General features: G+C 58.9%; 2 protein-coding genes across 2 annotated transcripts; both read left to right on the plus strand.

The window, feature by feature from the left end:
• Nucleotides 1–6,848: 6,848 nt before the first annotated feature.
• On the plus strand, nucleotides 6,849–8,314 carry LOC149861390 (uncharacterized). The gene is made up of 2 exons (XM_090053753.1): nucleotides 6,849–8,184; nucleotides 8,271–8,314. The coding sequence occupies exons 1-2, from the start codon at nucleotides 6,849–6,851 to the stop codon at nucleotides 8,312–8,314; spliced, it is 1,380 nt and encodes a 459-aa protein (XP_089909879.1).
• Nucleotides 8,315–15,434: 7,120 nt separating this feature from the next.
• On the plus strand, nucleotides 15,435–21,500 carry LOC149861391 (mucin-3A-like). Its single transcript, XM_090053754.1, has 11 exons — nucleotides 15,435–15,663; nucleotides 16,148–16,336; nucleotides 16,804–16,919; nucleotides 17,002–17,060; nucleotides 17,703–17,854; nucleotides 18,589–18,657; nucleotides 18,734–18,899; nucleotides 19,119–19,268; nucleotides 19,412–19,512; nucleotides 19,884–19,942; nucleotides 20,162–21,500. The coding sequence occupies exons 1-11, from the start codon at nucleotides 15,435–15,437 to the stop codon at nucleotides 20,198–20,200; spliced, it is 1,329 nt and encodes a 442-aa protein (XP_089909880.1). The 3' UTR covers nucleotides 20,201–21,500.
• Nucleotides 21,501–21,738: the final 238 nt, after the last annotated feature.

The following is a 21,738-nucleotide window of genomic DNA, read 5'->3' on the forward strand; positions in this document are numbered from 1 at the left end:
CTCAATGCATGGAGTAGATGGAGCAAGCTCCGGTCCCACCACCCAACACCAAAAAGAATTTGCTCAATATAGGCCTCCGATGGAGGACATATCAGAGACAATCACCTGCCTTGGGAAAACCACCTGATTGATCATGGTGTCTCCCCCGCCTGGGAGCCCGCCTGCGTGGTCGCAGTGCTTCCCCTGCCAGGTAAGCTGCCAGGAATCTCACTCCTCGTCTCCCAGGAGCAGGGCACTGGCCAGGCCACAGGGGCCTGTCACGGCATCCAGCCCCATCCCAAAGGTGGCAGGCTTCCCTCCCGGGGCGTGTCCTCCACCGCTGTGGCCATGCAGCCATTTAGGTGGCTCTCGATGCCGCGGACCCCCAGGTCAAAAGAAACAGGCTCTGCTTGGGGACGCACTTCTGAAGACAGAAGACAATGGAGTAGCTTCTCCCAGGAGCCTTTCTAAATGGGCTGAACTAAGGCATATGCAAACGCCTCTGCTTGGTCTCCCAAATGTTGCTCAAAGGCATGCGGCTGCATGTGAGCCCACCCCGGCCGTTGAAAGCCCCTTTCCCCCTTCGTTCTGCTGCTCCCAACCAAGACGCGTTATATCCTGCAGCATGTCAAAGGCAAGAAAGTATGGTAAACCATGCTGAGAAGCTACAGTGAAGGCCTGCCCTGGGGGATGCTGGGACCTGGCTTCCCAGGGAAGGTTTGAGATGGCGGAGACTGGAGAGGAGGAGACCCATGGCGGGAGGAGGGGTTTGGTTACTGTTTGTCCCCTTGCCCCCTCCCCGCCGCCACCAGTGGTTCTGCGGGGGGTGGACATGGACAACCCCATGGCTGGGCCTGGAAGCCCACAGCAGGGAGAACAGGCCAGGGATCACGGGGTGCTCGCTCCCCCAGGAAGGGCATTGACATCTTGCCTTATTGCTCTGCACCTGCTTCCTGCTCACCTTTGCACCCCAGAGGCATTAATGACCCCCTCACCCTCTTTAGTACCGATCAAGCTTGTTTCCCTCCTGCCACCCTGCTCCTGCTCACGTTGCCCCTAGTCCCCAGCCCTGGCGCCTGATCTTGACTCGAGGCGTGATCATGAAATCAGGGGTGGAAACCTTGACTCAGGGGTCGAATCATTAACCCAGGGGTCAAATTGTTGACCTGAGTGTGGAAACACTTCCCTGTGATCCTCCAGATGCACTGTCATCCAGGGAGGGCCAAGGGCTTCCATCGACCTCATGGCCCATTGCACTCCACAACTTCCTGCTCATCTCTCCACTCCACAGGAGTTAATGACCCCATCTCTTTTTTTAACACAAATCAAGCTCGTTTTGCTCCTGCCCTCCTACTGTCTCCCATTTCCACCCCACAGGGCAGTGCTGTGCCCATTCAGGGCTCCTTGTCCTTAACTCCACAGGTGTTAATGACCCTCCCTCCATTGCTAACAACCTTGACAGTTCCACCAATCAGGGCAGCCTTTGCCCTGCTGTGGGCTGCTCCTGGCCATGTAGCTCCTGCCTCACAGCCTGGTTTTGGCCCCCCAAATCCATTCAGTCATGGTGGGCATGTTAACTCAGGGGTGGAGAATCCTCTTGCGGTAGCACCAGGGGCCCTGCCCTGACTCTCCAGGAGGCTACATTGGGTTTGATGCCTCGGGGGCCCCGAAAACACCAGCACTGGGGTCCGGCCGTGTCCTGCCGACACGGCACATAGATGTTTGCCGTCACGTCAGTCGCCCATGTTACAGCTGGGCCCCAGGCTACTGGCTGCACACCAAAGCATCTAGTTTCGTTTTCCCTGGAAAAATGTTTGCATTGTTATTGGGAATGATTCTTATCTGCCCCGGCCCCCTCTGCTCCACGCCCCTGCCATCCCCATTGGGAGAGCTGGCAGGTGTGTAGGCCCCACACCTTCACCTCAAGGCCAAGGCGTTCCTGATATAGACTCGTTATCAGGGCTCCGTGACAAGGATCAGGCCAGGGGGTTAAGTCCACAGATGCGCCTCATTTGGTGGCTTTCCAGCCTCCCTCACTCATGGGGCTCAGACCTTTGCTGGGGTCTGGGGGACCTCAACACAGAGGGATGTCAACCCAGGAGACCTCCCCCAGGCCACAGCCCCCTTCATTCTGCAGGGAAGAGGGGGGAAATGGGGGTCTCTGTGGGGGCAGGATCAGTTCACCTCTGTTGACATCATGGTCACTGATAGCAACAGTGCCAGGGCAACACCCAAGCTCGGGTTTCCACCACACGCTCAAAGGTCCCTGCCTCCTTCCCAGTGCCATCAGTTTCCTGGCACTTGCCAACGGACACAAGCAGAGAGCCCGAACTCACTGGCGAGGATGGGGATGCAGGGGCTTCTTGGCCTCCTTCTCTGCTCAGGTTTCCTGGCAGGTAAGGGGCTTGGTGAGGGGTGGTAAACAAGCAAGGCCCCAACCATGGATGTCAATTGCGGAGCAGCAGGCAACCTCTGCGGTTGCTAGGTCTGGCTGAGAGAGGCTGCCCTCCTTAAGGGACCGTCCCCCAGTTCCCAACTCTTCTCGGCAAGGGATGGGCCCTGAGACCTAGCTCCTGTCCCACTCATGGCTGGATCCTGTTTCCCTCCTTCCAACAATAGGGGGGCACGGGAGGGGAGGGGGGTCTGGGCAGAGCCCTGGGGTCAGGCAGAACCACTGGGTTCCAATGGGGGGCACAGGGATGAGCCCTGGGATGAGCTGTCTGCTGTAGAGTCCCGCACAACACCCCCCAGTGCCCCCACAGTAATACCCGCCCCACTCCCAGTCTTCTGACGCCTCATGGGCACCCAGTGGTCACGAACTGGGAGCACTGCCTGGCCATTAGCTCTCCCCTGCCCCCCGCAATGCCAGGGGATATGTGTCAATGTGGGGTGCAGAAGCCGGGCATGCCCCAGGGCAGGGCCCAGCCTGGCAGGGAGACAAAGGCAATTATTCACATGATGCTGTCCTTTGCACTGCTCATTAATAAAATCCTCTGCTAAGCCCTGAGTCAACAGGTAGCTGCAAAGGCCCAGCCAATACCAGGTTCTCTTGCAAATGATGTGCACCCGCGCCACCAATGATGGCACAGCTATGACATTGAAAAGCTGATTTTCTACCCACAAGAGCAGCTCACGGCTCTGATGCCCACCCCACAGGGCAGCAGCCTCGATAACTGAGGGCCATTGACTTCAGGGCTCCTCGGTCTTCACTCTTAATGGCCCCCTCTCCTTTCTTTTAAATGCTCTTGATGTCCCGCTCACTGAGCGAACCCTGCCTACGCCCTGGCCTGGCTGACTCTGCAGCTCCTTCCAAACCACAGCTCTGTCCTTGGAGCCCTGCTGCCTGCAGCAGCTAGGGTTTCAGCTTTAGTTCTACAGGGAAGGGAGGGTGAGTTCATGGGTATAACAGGGCCATTGCTGGTAAAAGGAAGGGGAAAAGAAGATATTTCCAGAGTCATTAGAGCACAAAAGCTCGGTAAACTCAGAGTCATAGACAATGAGGGCTAGAAGTTTGCTCAGGAAGTCACATGTAGTCCAACCCCCTGCTTCAAGCAGGTTCAGCCTCAGCTACATCATCCCAGCCAAGGCTTTGTCTAGCTGGTCTCCAAGGCTGAAGACTCCCCCACCTCTTTGGGGAGCCTGTTCCAGTGCTTCACAACACTCCTAGTGAGAATGTTTTCCCTAATATCCAACCTCAAATTCCCTTGCTGCAGCTTGGGCCCATTGCTCTGTCATCTGCCACCACTGAGAACAGCCCAGCTCCAGCCACTTTGCAACCCCCTGCAGGGAGTTGAAGGCCACTATTAAATCCCCCTCAGTCTTCTCTTCTCCAGATTAAATCAACCCAGCTCCCTCAGCCTCTCCTGTCTCCTCACCAGGGCTACGACCGCCCCTTAAACCATGCCCATGCCTCATTATCACTCATACTGATCAGCAAAACTGGACACAGGACTCCTATCTGGCCTCTCCAGTGCCGAACAGAAGGCACGAATCACTGCCCTCCATCTGCTGGCAGCGCTCCTACCAATGCAGCCCAGGATGCCGTTACCCTTCTTGGCAACACGGGCACGCTGCTGGCTCCTGTCCAGCTCCGTGTCCCCTGTCCCCCCAGGGCCTTTTCTGCAGAGCTGCTGCCTGCCCAGTCAGCCCCCAGCCTGTCCCGGTGCATGGGACTGTCCCATCCTAAGCGCAGGACTTTGCACTTTGTTGAACCTCAGATTTCTTTTCCCCCAATCCTCCAATGCATCAAGGTCTCTCTGAATCCCAGCCTGACCCTCTAGGGTATCTACTGCTCTCCCCAGCTTGGAGTCATCTGCAAACTTGCTGAGGGTCAGCTCTTTGCCATCTTCCAGATCATTAGTGAATACAAACAGCCTCAGGGGAACTCCCTTGATACAGGCTGCCAGCTAAACATTGAACCCATTCAGTATGACCCTCTGAGCCTGCCGTCCAGCCAGTTTTCGATGCACCTGGCAGTCCATTCATCCAGCCCGGGCTCCCTTAGCTGGCCCACAAAAAGGTTGTGGGAGACCCCTCAAGTTACCTGCTAGTTCCAGGCTGGGCCCCAGCTCTTGCCGCTCCACAGGACCAACAGCCACACTGACAGGCACCTCCACACACACTGAGACCACAGCTACCACAAGGACACCTACCTCCACAGGGCCCACAGCCACAGCTCCTGTCACCTCCACAGGCACCAAAACCACAGCTACCAGCACCTCCACAGGGTCTACAGCCACACCGACAGGCACCTCCACAGACACTGTGACCACAGCTACCGGCACGTCCACAGGGCCCATGGCAACAGCTACTGCCATGTCCACAGACATCAAGACCACAGCTACCAGCACCTCGACAAAGCCTTTGGCCAAGCCTTTGCACCTCCACAGCCACAACTAGCAGCACTTCCACAGGCACCCACAGAACCCACAGGTAGTAGCACCTCCACAGGACCCACAGCCACACTGACCGGCACCTCCACACACACTGAGACCACAGCTACCGGCATGTCCACAGGGCCCATGCCCACAGCTACTGGCACCTCCACTGGCACTGAAACCGCAACGTCCGGCACCTCCACAGGGCCCACGCACACACCATCAAGCACCTCTGCAGCGCCCACAGCCACATCTGCTGGCACCTCCACAGGAGCCATGGCCTCACCAACCACCACCTCCACAGTCTCTGACACCACAGCTACTCTCACCTCCACACAGCCTACAGCCACAGCTACGGGCACCTCCACAGGCGCTGAAACCACAGCCACCAGCACCTCCAGATGGCCTACGACCACAGCTTCTGTCACCTCCACAGGCACCAAGCCCACAGCTACTGGCACCTCCATGGGGCCTATAGCCACAGCTACTGGCACGTCCACAGAAACAGAGACCACAGCTACCAGCACCTTGACGGGGCCCACGGCCATGGCTACCGGCACCTCCACAGAGCCCATGGCCACAACTGCCAGCACCTTCACAGGCACCAGAACCACAACTAGCGGCACCTCCACAGGCACCCAAACCACAGCTACCGGCACCTCCACACGGTCCACGGAGACACCAACCGGCACCTCCACAGGACCCACAGCCACGCCGTCTGGCACCTCCACAGACACTGACAGCATAGCTACTGGCAGCTCCGCAGGTCCTACGGCCACAGCTACTGTCAACTCCACAGGCACCACAACCACAGCTACCAGCACCTCAACAAAGCCTTTGGCCACAACTAGCAGCACTTCCACAGGCACCGAACCCACAGCTCCTACCACCTCCACAGGACCCACAGCCACACCAACCGCCACCTCCACACACACTGAGACCACAGCGACCGGCATGTCCACAGGGCCCATGGCCACAGCTACTGGCACCTCAATAGGCCCAACAGCCATAGCTGCTAGCACCTCCACAGGCACCAATCCCACAGCTAACACCAGCTCCACAGGCACTGAAACCACAACTACTGGCACCTCCATGGTGCCTATAGCCACGGCTACTGGCACGTCCACAGACACTGAGACCACAGCTACCAGCATTTCCACAGGGCCCACGGCCGCAGCTATCGGCACTTCCACAGACACCGAGTCCACAGCTACCGGCGCCTCGACAAAGCCTTTGGCCACAACTAGCAGCACCTCCACAGGCACTGAAACCACAACTACTGCCACCTCCATGAGGCCTGTACACACAACTACTGGCACGGCCACAGAAACCGAGACCGCAGCTACCAGCACCTTCACAGGGCCCACGGCCTTGGCTACTGGCACCTCCACACAGCCCATGGCCACAACAACCAGCACCTCCACAGGCACCGAAACCACAGCTACTAGCACCTCCACAGGACCAACAGCCACACTGACAGGCACCTCCACACACACTGAGACCACAGCTACCAGTACCTCCACAGGGCCCACAGCCACAGCTCCTGTCACCTCCACAGGCACCAAAACCACAGCTACCAGCACCTCCACAGGGTCTACAGCCACACCGACAGGCACCTCCACAGACACTGTGACCACAGCTACCGGCACGTCCACAGGGCCCATGGCAACAGCTACTGCCATGTCCACAGACATCAAGACCACAGCTGCCAGCACCTCGACAAAGCCTTTGGCCACAACTAGCAGCACTTCCACAGGCACTGAAACCACAGGTAGTAGCACCTCCACAGGACCCACAGCCACACTGACCGGCACCTCCACACACACTGAGACCACAGCTACCGGCATGTCCACAGGGCCCATGCCCACAGCTACTGGCACCTCCACTGGCACTGAAACCGCAACGTCCGGCACCTCCACAGGGCCCACGCACACACCATCAAGCACCTCTGCAGCGCCCACAGCCACATCTGCTGGCACCTCCACAGGAGCCATGGCCTCACCAACCACCACCTCCACAGTCTCTGACACCACAGCTACTCTCACCTCCACACAGCCTACAGCCACAGCTACGGGCACCTCCACAGGCGCTGAAACCACAGCCACCAGCACCTCCAGATGGCCTACGACCACAGCTTCTGTCACCTCCACAGGCACCAAGCCCACAGCTACTGGCACCTCCATGGGGCCTATAGCCACAGCTACTGGCACGTCCACAGAAACAGAGACCACAGCTACCAGCACCTTGACGGGGCCCACGGCCATGGCTACCGGCACCTCCACAGAGCCCATGGCCACAACTGCCAGCACCTTCACAGGCACCAGAACCACAACTAGCGGCACCTCCACAGGCACCCAAACCACAGCTACCGGCACCTCCACACGGTCCACGGAGACACCAACCGGCACCTCCACAGGACCCACAGCCACGCCGTCTGGCACCTCCACAGACACTGACAGCATAGCTACTGGCAGCTCCGCAGGTCCTACGGCCACAGCTACTGTCAACTCCACAGGCACCACAACCACAGCTACCAGCACCTCAACAAAGCCTTTGGCCACAACTAGCAGCACTTCCACAGGCACCGAACCCACAGCTCCTACCACCTCCACAGGACCCACAGCCACACCAACCGCCACCTCCACACACACTGAGACCACAGCGACCGGCATGTCCACAGGGCCCATGGCCACAGCTACTGGCACCTCAATAGGCCCAACAGCCATAGCTGCTAGCACCTCCACAGGCACCAATCCCACAGCTAACACCAGCTCCACAGGCACTGAAACCACAACTACTGGCACCTCCATGGTGCCTATAGCCACGGCTACTGGCACGTCCACAGACACTGAGACCACAGCTACCAGCATTTCCACAGGGCCCACGGCCGCAGCTATCGGCACTTCCACAGACACCGAGTCCACAGCTACCGGCGCCTCGACAAAGCCTTTGGCCACAACTAGCAGCACCTCCACAGGCACTGAAACCACAACTACTGCCACCTCCATGAGGCCTGTACACACAACTACTGGCACGGCCACAGAAACCGAGACCGCAGCTACCAGCACCTTCACAGGGCCCACGGCCTTGGCTACTGGCACCTCCACACAGCCCATGGCCACAACAACCAGCACCTCCACAGGCACCGAAACCACAGCTACTAGCACCTCCACAGGACCAACAGCCACACTGACAGGCACCTCCACACACACTGAGACCACAGCTACCAGTACCTCCACAGGGCCCACAGCCACAGCTCCTGTCACCTCCACAGGCACCAAAACCACAGCTACCAGCACCTCCACAGGGCCCACAGCCACACCGACAGGCACCTCCACAGACACTGTGACCACAGCCACCGGCACATCCACAGGGCCCATGGCAACAGCTACTGCCATGTCCACAGACATCAAGACCACAGCTACCAGCACCTCGACAAAGCCTTTGGCCACAACTAGCAGCACTTCCACAGGCACTGAAACCACAGGTAGTAGCACCTCCACAGGACCCACAGCCACACTGACCGGCACCTCCACACACACTGAGACCACAGCTACCGGCATGTCCACAGGGCCCATGCCCACAGCTACTGGCACCTCCACTGGCACTGAAACCGCAACGTCCGGCACCTCCACAGGGCCCACGCACACACCATCAAGCACCTCTGCAGCGCCCACAGCCACATCTGCTGGCACCTCCACAGGAGCCATGGCCTCACCAACCACCACCTCCACAGTCTCTGACACCACAGCTACTCTCACCTCCACACAGCCTACAGCCACAGCTACGGGCACCTCCACAGGCGCTGAAACCACAGCCACCAGCACCTCCAGATGGCCTACGACCACAGCTTCTGTCACCTCCACAGGCACCAAGCCCACAGCTACTGGCACCTCCATGGGGCCTATAGCCACAGCTACTGGCACGTCCACAGAAACAGAGACCACAGCTACCAGCACCTTGACGGGGCCCACGGCCATGGCTACCGGCACCTCCACAGAGCCCATGGCCACAACTGCCAGCACCTTCACAGGCACCAGAACCACAACTAGCGGCACCTCCACAGGCACCCAAACCACAGCTACCGGCACCTCCACACGGTCCACGGAGACACCAACCGGCACCTCCACAGGACCCACAGCCACGCCGTCTGGCACCTCCACAGACACTGACAGCATAGCTACTGGCAGCTCCGCAGGTCCTACGGCCACAGCTACTGTCAACTCCACAGGCACCACAACCACAGCTACCAGCACCTCAACAAAGCCTTTGGCCACAACTAGCAGCACTTCCACAGGCACCGAACCCACAGCTCCTACCACCTCCACAGGACCCACAGCCACACCAACCGCCACCTCCACACACACTGAGACCACAGCGACCGGCATGTCCACAGGGCCCATGGCCACAGCTACTGGCACCTCAATAGGCCCAACAGCCATAGCTGCTAGCACCTCCACAGGCACCAATCCCACAGCTAACACCAGCTCCACAGGCACTGAAACCACAACTACTGGCACCTCCATGGTGCCTATAGCCACGGCTACTGGCACGTCCACAGACACTGAGACCACAGCTACCAGCATTTCCACAGGGCCCACGGCCGCAGCTATCGGCACTTCCACAGACACCGAGTCCACAGCTACCGGCGCCTCGACAAAGCCTTTGGCCACAACTAGCAGCACCTCCACAGGCACTGAAACCACAACTACTGCCACCTCCATGAGGCCTGTACACACAACTACTGGCACGGCCACAGAAACCGAGACCGCAGCTACCAGCACCTTCACAGGGCCCACGGCCTTGGCTACTGGCACCTCCACACAGCCCATGGCCACAACAACCAGCACCTCCACAGGCACCGAAACCACAGCTACTAGCACCTCCACAGGACCAACAGCCACACTGACAGGCACCTCCACACACACTGAGACCACAGCTACCAGTACCTCCACAGGGCCCACAGCCACAGCTCCTGTCACCTCCACAGGCACCAAAACCACAGCTACCAGCACCTCCACAGGGTCTACAGCCACACCGACAGGCACCTCCACAGACACTGTGACCACAGCTACCGGCACGTCCACAGGGCCCATGGCAACAGCTACTGCCATGTCCACAGACATCAAGACCACAGCTGCCAGCACCTCGACAAAGCCTTTGGCCACAACTAGCAGCACTTCCACAGGCACTGAAACCACAGGTAGTAGCACCTCCACAGGACCCACAGCCACACTGACCGGCACCTCCACACACACTGAGACCACAGCTACCGGCATGTCCACAGGGCCCATGCCCACAGCTACTGGCACCTCCACTGGCACTGAAACCGCAACGTCCGGCACCTCCACAGGGCCCACGCACACACCATCAAGCACCTCTGCAGCGCCCACAGCCACATCTGCTGGCACCTCCACAGGAGCCATGGCCTCACCAACCACCACCTCCACAGTCTCTGACACCACAGCTACTCTCACCTCCACACAGCCTACAGCCACAGCTACGGGCACCTCCACAGGCGCTGGAACCACAGCCACCAGCACCTCCAAATGGCCTACGACCACAGCTTCTGTCACCTCCACAGGCACCAAGCCCACAGCTACTGGCACCTCCATGGGGCCTATAGCCACAGCTACTGGCACGTCCACAGAAACAGAGACCACAGCTACCAGCACCTTGACGGGGCCCACGGCCATGGCTACCGGCACCTCCACAGAGCCCATGGCCACAACTGCCAGCACCTTCACAGGCACCAGAACCACAACTAGCGGCACCTCCACAGGCACCCAAACCACAGCTACCGGCACCTCCACACGGTCCACGGAGACACCAACCGGCACCTCCACAGGACCCACAGCCACGCCGTCTGGCACCTCCACAGACACTGACAGCATAGCTACTGGCAGCTCCGCAGGTCCTACGGCCACAGCTACTGTCAACTCCACAGGCACCACAACCACAGCTACCAGCACCTCAACAAAGCCTTTGGCCACAACTAGCAGCACTTCCACAGGCACCGAACCCACAGCTCCTACCACCTCCACAGGACCCACAGCCACACCAACCGCCACCTCCACACACACTGAGACCACAGCGACCGGCATGTCCACAGGGCCCATGGCCACAGCTACTGGCACCTCAATAGGCCCAACAGCCATAGCTGCTAGCACCTCCACAGGCACCAATCCCACAGCTAACACCAGCTCCACAGGCACTGAAACCACAACTACTGGCACCTCCATGGTGCCTATAGCCACGGCTACTGGCACGTCCACAGACACTGAGACCACAGCTACCAGCATTTCCACAGGGCCCACGGCCGCAGCTATCGGCACTTCCACAGACACCGAGTCCACAGCTACCGGCGCCTCGACAAAGCCTTTGGCCACAACTAGCAGCACCTCCACAGGCACTGAAACCACAACTACTGCCACCTCCATGAGGCCTGTACACACAACTACTGGCACGGCCACAGAAACCGAGACCGCAGCTACCAGCACCTTCACAGGGCCCACGGCCTTGGCTACTGGCACCTCCACACAGCCCATGGCCACAACAACCAGCACCTCCACAGGCACCGAAACCACAGCTACTAGCACCTCCACAGGACCAACAGCCACACTGACAGGCACCTCCACACACACTGAGACCACAGCTACCAGTACCTCCACAGGGCCCACAGCCACAGCTCCTGTCACCTCCACAGGCACCAAAACCACAGCTACCAGCACCTCCACAGGGTCTACAGCCACACCGACAGGCACCTCCACAGACACTGTGACCACAGCTACCGGCACGTCCACAGGGCCCATGGCAACAGCTACTGCCATGTCCACAGACATCAAGACCACAGCTGCCAGCACCTCGACAAAGCCTTTGGCCACAACTAGCAGCACTTCCACAGGCACTGAAACCACAGGTAGTAGCACCTCCACAGGACCCACAGCCACACTGACCGGCACCTCCACACACACTGAGACCACAGCTACCGGCATGTCCACAGGGCCCATGCCCACAGCTACTGGCACCTCCACTGGCACTGAAACCGCAACGTCCGGCACCTCCACAGGGCCCACGCACACACCATCAAGCACCTCTGCAGCGCCCACAGCCACATCTGCTGGCACCTCCACAGGAGCCATGGCCTCACCAACCACCACCTCCACAGTCTCTGACACCACAGCTACTCTCACCTCCACACAGCCTACAGCCACAGCTACGGGCACCTCCACAGGCGCTGGAACCACAGCCACCAGCACCTCCAAATGGCCTACGACCACAGCTTCTGTCACCTCCACAGGCACCAAGCCCACAGCTACTGGCACCTCCATGGGGCCTATAGCCACAGCTACTGGCACGTCCACAGAAACAGAGACCACAGCTACCAGCACCTTGACGGGGCCCACGGCCATGGCTACCGGCACCTCCACAGAGCCCATGGCCACAACTGCCAGCACCTTCACAGGCACCAGAACCACAACTAGCGGCACCTCCACAGGCACCCAAACCACAGCTACCGGCACCTCCACACGGTCCACGGAGACACCAACCGGCACCTCCACAGGACCCACAGCCACGCCGTCTGGCACCTCCACAGACACTGACAGCATAGCTACTGGCAGCTCCGCAGGTCCTACGGCCACAGCTACTGTCAACTCCACAGGCACCACAACCACAGCTACCAGCACCTCAACAAAGCCTTTGGCCACAACTAGCAGCACTTCCACAGGCACCGAACCCACAGCTCCTACCACCTCCACAGGACCCACAGCCACACCAACCGCCACCTCCACACACACTGAGACCACAGCGACCGGCATGTCCACAGGGCCCATGGCCACAGCTACTGGCACCTCAATAGGCCCAACAGCCATAGCTGCTAGCACCTCCACAGGCACCAATCCCACAGCTAACACCAGCTCCACAGGCACTGAAACCACAACTACTGGCACCTCCATGGTGCCTATAGCCACGGCTACTGGCACGTCCACAGACACTGAGACCACAGCTACCAGCATTTCCACAGGGCCCACGGCCGCAGCTATCGGCACTTCCACAGACACCGAGTCCACAGCTACCGGCGCCTCGACAAAGCCTTTGGCCACAACTAGCAGCACCTCCACAGGCACTGAAACCACAACTACTGCCACCTCCATGAGGCCTGTACACACAACTACTGGCACGGCCACAGAAACCGAGACCGCAGCTACCAGCACCTTCACAGGGCCCACGGCCTTGGCTACTGGCACCTCCACACAGCCCATGGCCACAACAACCAGCACCTCCACAGGCACCGAAACCACAGCTACTAGCACCTCCACAGGACCAACAGCCACACTGACAGGCACCTCCACACACACTGAGACCACAGCTACCAGTACCTCCACAGGGCCCACAGCCACAGCTCCTGTCACCTCCACAGGCACCAAAACCACAGCTACCAGCACCTCCACAGGGCCTACAGCCACACCGACAGGCACCTCCACAGACACTGTGACCACAGCTACCGGCACGTCCACAGGGCCCATGGCAACAGCTACTGCCATGTCCACAGACATCAAGACCACAGCTACCAGCACCTCGACAAAGCCTTTGGCCACAACTAGCAGCACTTCCACAGGCACTGAAACCACAGGTAGTAGCACCTCCACAGGACCCACAGCCACACTGACCGGCACCTCCACACACACTGAGACCACAGCTACCGGCATGTCCACAGGGCCCATGCCCACAGCTACTGGCACCTCCACTGGCACTGAAACCGCAACGTCCGGCACCTCCACAGGGCCCACGCACACACCATCAAGCACCTCTGCAGCGCCCACAGCCACATCTGCTGGCACCTCCACAGGAGCCATGGCCTCACCAACCACCACCTCCACAGTCTCTGACACCACAGCTACTCTCACCTCCACACAGCCTACAGCCACAGCTACGGGCACCTCCACAGGCGCTGAAACCACAGCCACCAGCACCTCCAGATGGCCTACGACCACAGCTTCTGTCACCTCCACAGGCACCAAGCCCACAGCTACTGGCACCTCCATGGGGCCTATAGCCACAGCTACTGGCACGTCCACAGAAACAGAGACCACAGCTACCAGCACCTTGACGGGGCCCACGGCCATGGCTACCGGCACCTCCACAGAGCCCATGGCCACAACTGCCAGCACCTTCACAGGCACCAGAACCACAACTAGCGGCACCTCCACAGGCACCTCCGGCACCTCCACACGGTCCACGGAGACACGGTCCACGGAGACACCAACCGGCACCTCCACAGGACCCACAGCCACGCCGTCTGGCACCTCCACAGACACTGACAGCATAGCTACTGGCAGCTCCGCAGGTCCTACGGCCACAGCTACTGTCAACTCCACAGGCACCACAACCACAGCTACCAGCACCTCAACAAAGCCTTTGGCCACAACTAGCAGCACTTCCACAGGCACCGAACCCACAGCTCCTACCACCTCCACAGGACCCACAGCCACACCAACCGCCACCTCCACACACACTGAGACCACAGCGACCGGCATGTCCACAGGGCCCATGGCCACAGCTACTGGCACCTCAATAGGCCCAACAGCCATAGCTGCTAGCACCTCCACAGGCACCAATCCCACAGCTAACACCAGCTCCACAGGCACTGAAACCACAACTACTGGCACCTCCATGGTGCCTATAGCCACGGCTACTGGCACGTCCACAGACACTGAGACCACAGCTACCAGCATTTCCACAGGGCCCACGGCCGCAGCTATCGGCACTTCCACAGACACCGAGTCCACAGCTACCGGCGCCTCGACAAAGCCTTTGGCCACAACTAGCAGCACCTCCACAGGCACTGAAACCACAACTACTGCCACCTCCATGAGGCCTGTACACACAACTACTGGCACGGCCACAGAAACCGAGACCGCAGCTACCAGCACCTTCACAGGGCCCACGGCCTTGGCTACTGGCACCTCCACACAGCCCATGGCCACAACAACCAGCACCTCCACAGGCACCGAAACCACAGCTACTAGCACCTCCACAGGACCAACAGCCACACTGACAGGCACCTCCACACACACTGAGACCACAGCTACCAGTACCTCCACAGGGCCCACAGCCACAGCTCCTGTCACCTCCACAGGCACCAAAACCACAGCTACCAGCACCTCCACAGGGCCTACAGCCACACCGACAGGCACCTCCACAGACACTGTGACCACAGCTACCGGCACGTCCACAGGGCCCATGGCAACAGCTACTGCCATGTCCACAGACATCAAGACCACAGCTACCAGCACCTGCCAGACAAAGCCTTTGGCCACAACTAGCAGCACTTCCACAGGCACTGAAACCACAGGTAGTAGCACCTCCACAGGACCCACAGCCACACTGACCGGCACCTCCACACACACTGAGACCACAGCTACCGGCATGTCCACAGGGCCCATGCCCACAGCTACTGGCACCTCCACTGGCACTGAAACCGCAACGTCCGGCACCTCCACAGGGCCCACGCACACACCATCAAGCACCTCTGCAGCGCCCACAGCCACATCTGCTGGCACCTCCACAGGAGCCATGGCCTCACCAACCACCACCTCCACAGTCTCTGACACCACAGCTACTCTCACCTCCACACAGCCTACAGCCACAGCTACGGGCACCTCCACAGGCGCTGGAACCACAGCCACCAGCACCTCCAAATGGCCTACGACCACAGCTTCTGTCACCTCCACAGGCACCAAGCCCACAGCTACTAGAGTTACTGCACATGCCCACTGGCACCGTGCTCTGTGTGAGCACAAGGGTATGTGAAGATATTGCAAGGGGTTCAGCTGCAGAAGAGCCTCCCTTCTGGCACTTAGGCCTGGTGAGATCAAAATGTTGGGGATCTGATCCCTCCCATGAGCCTTTCAGAGCACTTAGGCCCTCTACAAGTCCTGGCCTTGAAAGGGAGTCATGGCACAGGCCTGGGAGAAGCTTACTAAGTACCATATCTTCTCGCTTACAAGACACCCCCATATATAAGGCATGCCAGGTTCTTGAAAGGCTGCGTGAAGATGTTCCAATGTGTTCAGCTGGTGAAAGTGCTCCCCTAGATCCGGAGGTGGGGATCTGATGGCTCCCATGAGCCTTTGAGATCACTTATGCCCTCTCTAAGTCTTGGTCACCCAAGGGAGTCATGGCATGGACCTGGAAGATGCTCAGGGGGAGGGAGTAAGGCTGACAGGTGGGGCCTAGGGTGGCATAGCAGCTCGGACTCACGGGGAGCATTGGCTTGTCCCACACAGTCATATGCCAGAACGGTGGCACCCATGACGGCAACAAGTGCCTCTGCCCTGGGGGCTTCTATGGCCTCTTGTGTGAAAACCCTGTCTGCCAGAATGGGGGCAGCTGGAGCGACGATGGGTGCCTCTGCCCCACCAACTTTCAGGGCTTGGAGTGTCAGTTCACCAAGGAGACCATTGAGGTCAAGCCCGGTGAGTATATGCCCCCCGTCTCCACCCAGGGTCCTAGAATCCCCTGTCACCTACCAGGGAGGAGTCCTGAACCTGGGGATACTTCTGTCTGGGGCCGGAGCCCCTCAGCTACTCTACATAGAGTTATCTGGAACAGGCACAAATTAGGCAGGAACACAGGCATCTGGACTTCCAGCCCCGCCCCCCATGCCCCAGACCCCACTCCCCTCCCACAGCTGGAGAGAATACAGGTGTCCTGGTCCCCAAGCCCCACCCTGTTCTAACCCCAGCTGCACCAGCTGAGTCACTTGAGTCCCTTCCTAGCAAACTGGTGGCAACCACTATCCCAGCACCCTTAATGATGCCTTCACTAATGAAGGGGTCTGACAGCTACGAGACACCCTGATCCCAGGTGTGGAGTGTTCCAGAGGGGCTGGGAAGTGGGGGGAAGTAGCCCCTGGCCTCATTTGGCATGATCCCTGCCCCAGAGATCAATGCCACAGTGGAGGTCCAGACCAAGATCACAAACCGCAACTTCACCGAAGACCTCAAGGACAACACGTCCACAGCCTACAAGGACTTCACCAGACAGTTCACAGAGCAGGTGAAACCAGCGGCTTGGGGAAGGGGTAGTGTGGGGTCCCATCCCCCTCTCCCTGGTATCACCCTCTGCCTCTCCCCTTCAGATGACCCAGATCTACCAGCACATCCAAGGCTACCAAGGCGTGAAGATCCTTGGCCTGATGTGAGTATCAGCAACGTGTGGGCGCATCTCAGAGTCAGAGAAGGGGTTGCAGATGATATGGGGACTCTCCAGATCGCACAACACAATCTGTCTCCAAATGGTTGATTGGCTGGCTGGATGATTAATTGGCTGGCCAGCTGTTTATTGGCTGGCTGGGTGATGGGCCAGCTGACTGTTTGATTGGCTGGCTGGGTGATGGGCAGGCTGGATGGTTTGCTGGCTGGGTAGTTGATTGCCTGACTGGCTGGTTTTTGGCTGGCTGGTTGATCAGCCAGCTGGTTAATTGGCAAGTTGTTTGATTGCCTGGCTGGTTGATTGCCTGGCTGTGCGGCTGATTGATTGGCTGGCTTATTGGCTAGCTGACTTTCTGGCCAACTGGTTCATCAGATTCCTTTTAGCCAGACACCTGCAGGCAAGGAGCACGAATCTTGGCCTCTGGCACTGCAGGATGAGCTCAGGTAGGGAGGTAGCCAGTCAACTCCACAAGCAAGGAGGAGCCTGGGAAAGCCCCCTGGCCTGGGTCTTTGGCACCCATAGTGTCCAGGACAGTAGATGAAGATGCAGGCTGGATGAACCCAGTCCATGGTAACCTGCACCTTAGCTGGTCAGGCAGCCTCTGAAACACTGGGTCTCTTCTAATAGGAAGGGTAGCATCGTGGTGGACTACAAGGTCATCCTGGTTCTACCAGTCAACTCCAAGCTGAACACAAGCTTCAACAACATCACTAAGGAGCTGGTCACAGCCGTGAAGGCAGCAGCAGAGTCTGAGGGCCAGAACTGCCACATCCAGAACAGTGAGTCTAGGGGCATGGCACAGGGGCTAGGCAAGGCCAGGGCTGTGGGGGCAGAGAGATTTCACCTAGTTCCCTTGGCAAGAAGGTGGAAAACCTTGAACTCGGGGGTCACTCAGATGCTCTAGGGTCAAAGAAGAAGCAGTGATACAGGGGACAGAAGGTGGGAGTGGGTAGGCTGGATGGATGGGGCAAGGACTGGAAGGACAGTGCAGAGAAGGGTGAGCATCAGTATGGACAGACACAGGGATGCTTGGGATAGAGACAGGGAGAGAGGAAGTGATAGAGACAGTGTCTGGATGCATGGAAAGATAGATAAGGGAATGCTGGGGGATGGACAGACAGATCCTTGTGGGGATGGATGGATGCACGATGGATGGAGCCTTGTGCAAGGGGATGGATGGAGAGATGGATGGATGGCTGTGGAGGTGTCTGGCTATGGGTGCGGCTGAACGGCTAGGACCCGGGACCAGACAAAAGGGTCAAGGTGAAGGCGGCTCTGGCCCGAGGGCTCAGGGGCTGCCAGGTGGTAGATGCCTGTGTGCACACACGGGGGAGATTATTTGGGCCACCCCAGGCCCTCCACCATCCCACGTTGCCCAGGCAAGCAGCCTGTCTGCTGGGGTGGGGTGGGGGTGGTAGTGCTGACATGAAAAGGGGTGGGGCTGCCCCCCCCCGGGGTTGGGTTAACCCCTTCCTGCCCAGGAATGAACAAATGCCCAGTCTCTTCCCACCAGCCACTCTCTGCTTCAATGCCTCAAGCACCTTTGTGAGCCAAGCCACCAGGGAGGAGGTCAATAACACAGGTGAGTGACCCCCCACCCCCACCCCAACTCCCCAGTGGGCCTCCAGTGGCCACCCCTCACCCGTCGCCCCTTACAGCTCTCTGCAGGAGCCGTGTCCCAGCCAATTTCAGCGCCTACTACATGCCCCTGGTGGTGTCCGAGGACAGACTCCTATGTGTGTCCCGCTGCCACCGCAACGCCTCCGACCACCTCAACTGCCACCACGGTACCTGCCAGGTCACACGCCAGGGCCCCCAGTGCTTGTGAGTGTCCGGGCAGGGGGCAGAACAGCCCATGGGGCTGAGGACAGAAATCAGAGCAACAGATGGGGAAGGGAGTGGAAAGCAGAACAAGGGATGCGGCAGGGGGTAGACTGCTGGGGGCTGCGAGCAATGGAAGTGGCAGGGGTGATAGGGCTGGGAGCAGAAAGCAGAGCAGTGGGATAGGGACCCCTCTGATCCCTGGTGCTCCCCTTCCCACAGCTGCTTGGATCCCGTGGTCTACTGGTATCCACAGGCAAACTGCCAGAGGCCCATCAACAAGCTGGCGCTGGGGCTGGGGGTGCCCCTTGCTGTCCTGACCCTCCTCGTCCTCATCCTCACCGCCTTCTTCATCAGGGTCCGCAGGAAGAGGTACTGGCATCCATGGGCCTGGGTCCTGTCCAGCTCTGGGAGGGCCATGGGGGCTGGGGGCCTGGATGCCTGGGCTCCTCCCTGGTTCCAGGAGGGCAGTGGGGTACCAGGCACTGACGCCAGCTCCTGGGGGGTCCTCACAGCCATTTAGAGAGCAGGAGAGAGCAGCACATGTACGAGGACAGCAATGACACGTGGTCAGTGCCAGGCACCTTCACGCTGCGCAACCTGGGACCCACTGACGGTAACGCCTGTGGGCTGGGGTCAAGGGCGGGGGGGGCCATGACCTAGCCTTGGGGGCTGGAGAACCCACGTGGGGACCTCCAGGAGGTGTTGGGAGACCCCAGGGATTTCTCCCAGCTTTGGGAGGGGAGGGAGGTTTGGAGACCAGATGCCTGGGTTCTCTGGGAGGTGGGGGAGAGCTGGGGGGTGGGAGCAGGGGGCTCTGGGAGCCTGGACACCTGGGTTCTCTGGGAGGGGAAGGGGGTTGGGCCTGGGGGTCCGGACACCCGGGCTCTCCCTGAGCTCCAGAAGTCCTGGCTGCCCCTCTCCAGGGGGACCATCCTGACCCCCCACCTGACCCCTCAGCCTTCTTGACCCTTCCCCTCCCCACAGACTCTGAGATCAGTGGGTCCTTCCATGTGGATCTGCAATCTGTGGACACCTCCCAGCCGGTACGTGCCACGTCCTCAGCCCCTCACTCTCCTGGGTGGTGGTGGTGGGGAAACATGCTACCGGAGACCCCCGGGGCAGCTCCTTACCATACTTACCCACATACCACACTCACCTCCCTCCACCCCCATCCTGGGGCCTGAAGCCCAAGTCTGGGCTGCCAGTGTGAGGTAAGTGGTGCATTATGGTAGCCCCACTGCTCATGGCCTCTCCCCTCACAGGTGCATATCCAGCGGCCAGTGAACATCACCCAGCTGTGAGCACCATGACTCCGGCTGCCCCCTAACACTGACCTTGAGCTTAAGCTACCTGGCAGCCACAGCCCATGTGGAGCCTGGGGGGAGAAGAAATCCTCCCGGCCCCAAGGGCTCTAGGTGGAACAAGCTCTTGCTCTGCTGCCTCAAAAAACAAAGAACCGCCTTGTCTACCTTTGGCCCAGGCTGGAAACTACCCACAATCCCTCCCTGGCTCCCAGGGGCAGGAATTGGGAAGTGAGGTCACAAATCCATTTGCCTACTGGTGGGGTTTGAATGCTGCCAGGACAACATAGACCCCACGTCCAGGCTGCGGACTGTTCCCAGCACAGAAGGACTCCACTAGCGCAATAGTGCCGTATCATCTTACGTACAACACGCCTAGTGCCGTATCATCTCACATACAGCAAGTCTAGCTCTGTATTGTCCTGCATACAGCACATCTAGCACTGTATCATCGCATGAACAAGACGCTAAGCACCGAACTCTCTCACATACCTCACGCCTAGCACCGTATTGTTCCGCATATAGCATGTCTTGCACCGTATCGTCTCACATATGTGCTTAACACAATATCTTCTAATGTACGACATGCCTAGCGCATGTACATCATGCCAGGCACCATCACATATACAACACGCCTCACACCATACCATCTTGCATACAACACGCCTAGTGTCATATTGTCTCACATAGGTGTTATGATTACACCACACACCCTGATTTTGAAAGGCATGATGAAGGAAAAATAAAAGGCCCCGCTGTAGTTGTAGTTGCACAGAGCACAGACAGTGCTTAACTTAAGCTGAATGCCTAAATGCTACTGAAGATGGATTGGGGGCTAAAAGCTAGAAAAGAGCTGGAAAAAGTGACCAAGACAATGGAACAGTCCTGAGAATGAAAGGTTGCTTGATGAACCAGGACTGTGGGGAAGGAGAGAGGGTTGTTAAAACCTCTGGAGTGAAGAGCAAGGAGTCAAGGGACACCCCTGCTGCCTAGATAGTAATACTGAGAGGGAGAATCAGAGTCACGGGCTTCTCTCCTTGGCAGGAGCGTAAGGCTTAATACTGTCACCTCAATTGCTGCTGATCTTTGGAGGTGGGGAGGAGGGGAAATGCATGTTGTACGCTGGCAATTATGGTACCTGGCTTTCTTCCCCATGAGAACACGGGATCTGCTGCTCTGTGTCCCTGGGGGCTGTGGAATGAAGTCCTCGTGTCATCCAGCTCCTGCCCCCATCAGGGTACAGAGACCAGCACCTGGCCTAGACTGAACTGTACTCTATATTATGAATAAACTGTTATTATTTTTCCCACCATGCTAATGGTGCTGGCAGTGTCTGGCTTTTGGCTACCACCCCATGGTCCCAGTTCAGAGCCATAGAGGTGGGGTCCAGAGGAACCCAGGGCAGGGAGCCAGAGGTAGAGCAATGGATGGGGCAGGGAGCACACATCAGGGGGCAGCTCTTCCTAGAGCTGCCATCACCCCTGTCAGTCCCAGGCGTTGCCTGTGCCCTGGGGAAAGCAGGGGGCTGCAGCCACCAA

The sequence above is a fragment of the Crocodylus siamensis genome, chromosome 6 (genome assembly GCF_052110815.1).
Source record: "Crocodylus siamensis isolate JL-2025a chromosome 6, ASM5211081v1, whole genome shotgun sequence".
NCBI classification, from domain to species: Eukaryota; Metazoa; Chordata; order Crocodylia; family Crocodylidae; genus Crocodylus; species Crocodylus siamensis.

Excerpts from the sequence above, each read along its gene's own strand:
- LOC149861390 (XM_090053753.1), top strand. The coding sequence starts at position 6,849 with ATGGCCTCACCAACCACCACCTCCACAGTCTCTGACACCACAGCTACT. Across the intron at positions 8,185-8,270 it reads GCCCACAGCCACACCGACAG|ACCACAGCTACCAGCACCTC; the intron begins GCACCTCCACAG and ends ACAGACATCAAG.
- LOC149861391 (XM_090053754.1), top strand. The coding sequence starts at position 15,435 with ATGGCCTCACCAACCACCACCTCCACAGTCTCTGACACCACAGCTACT. Across the intron at positions 16,337-16,803 it reads GACCATTGAGGTCAAGCCCG|AGATCAATGCCACAGTGGAG; the intron begins GTGAGTATATGC and ends TCCCTGCCCCAG. Across the intron at positions 19,269-19,411 it reads ATCAGGGTCCGCAGGAAGAG|CCATTTAGAGAGCAGGAGAG; the intron begins GTACTGGCATCC and ends GGGTCCTCACAG.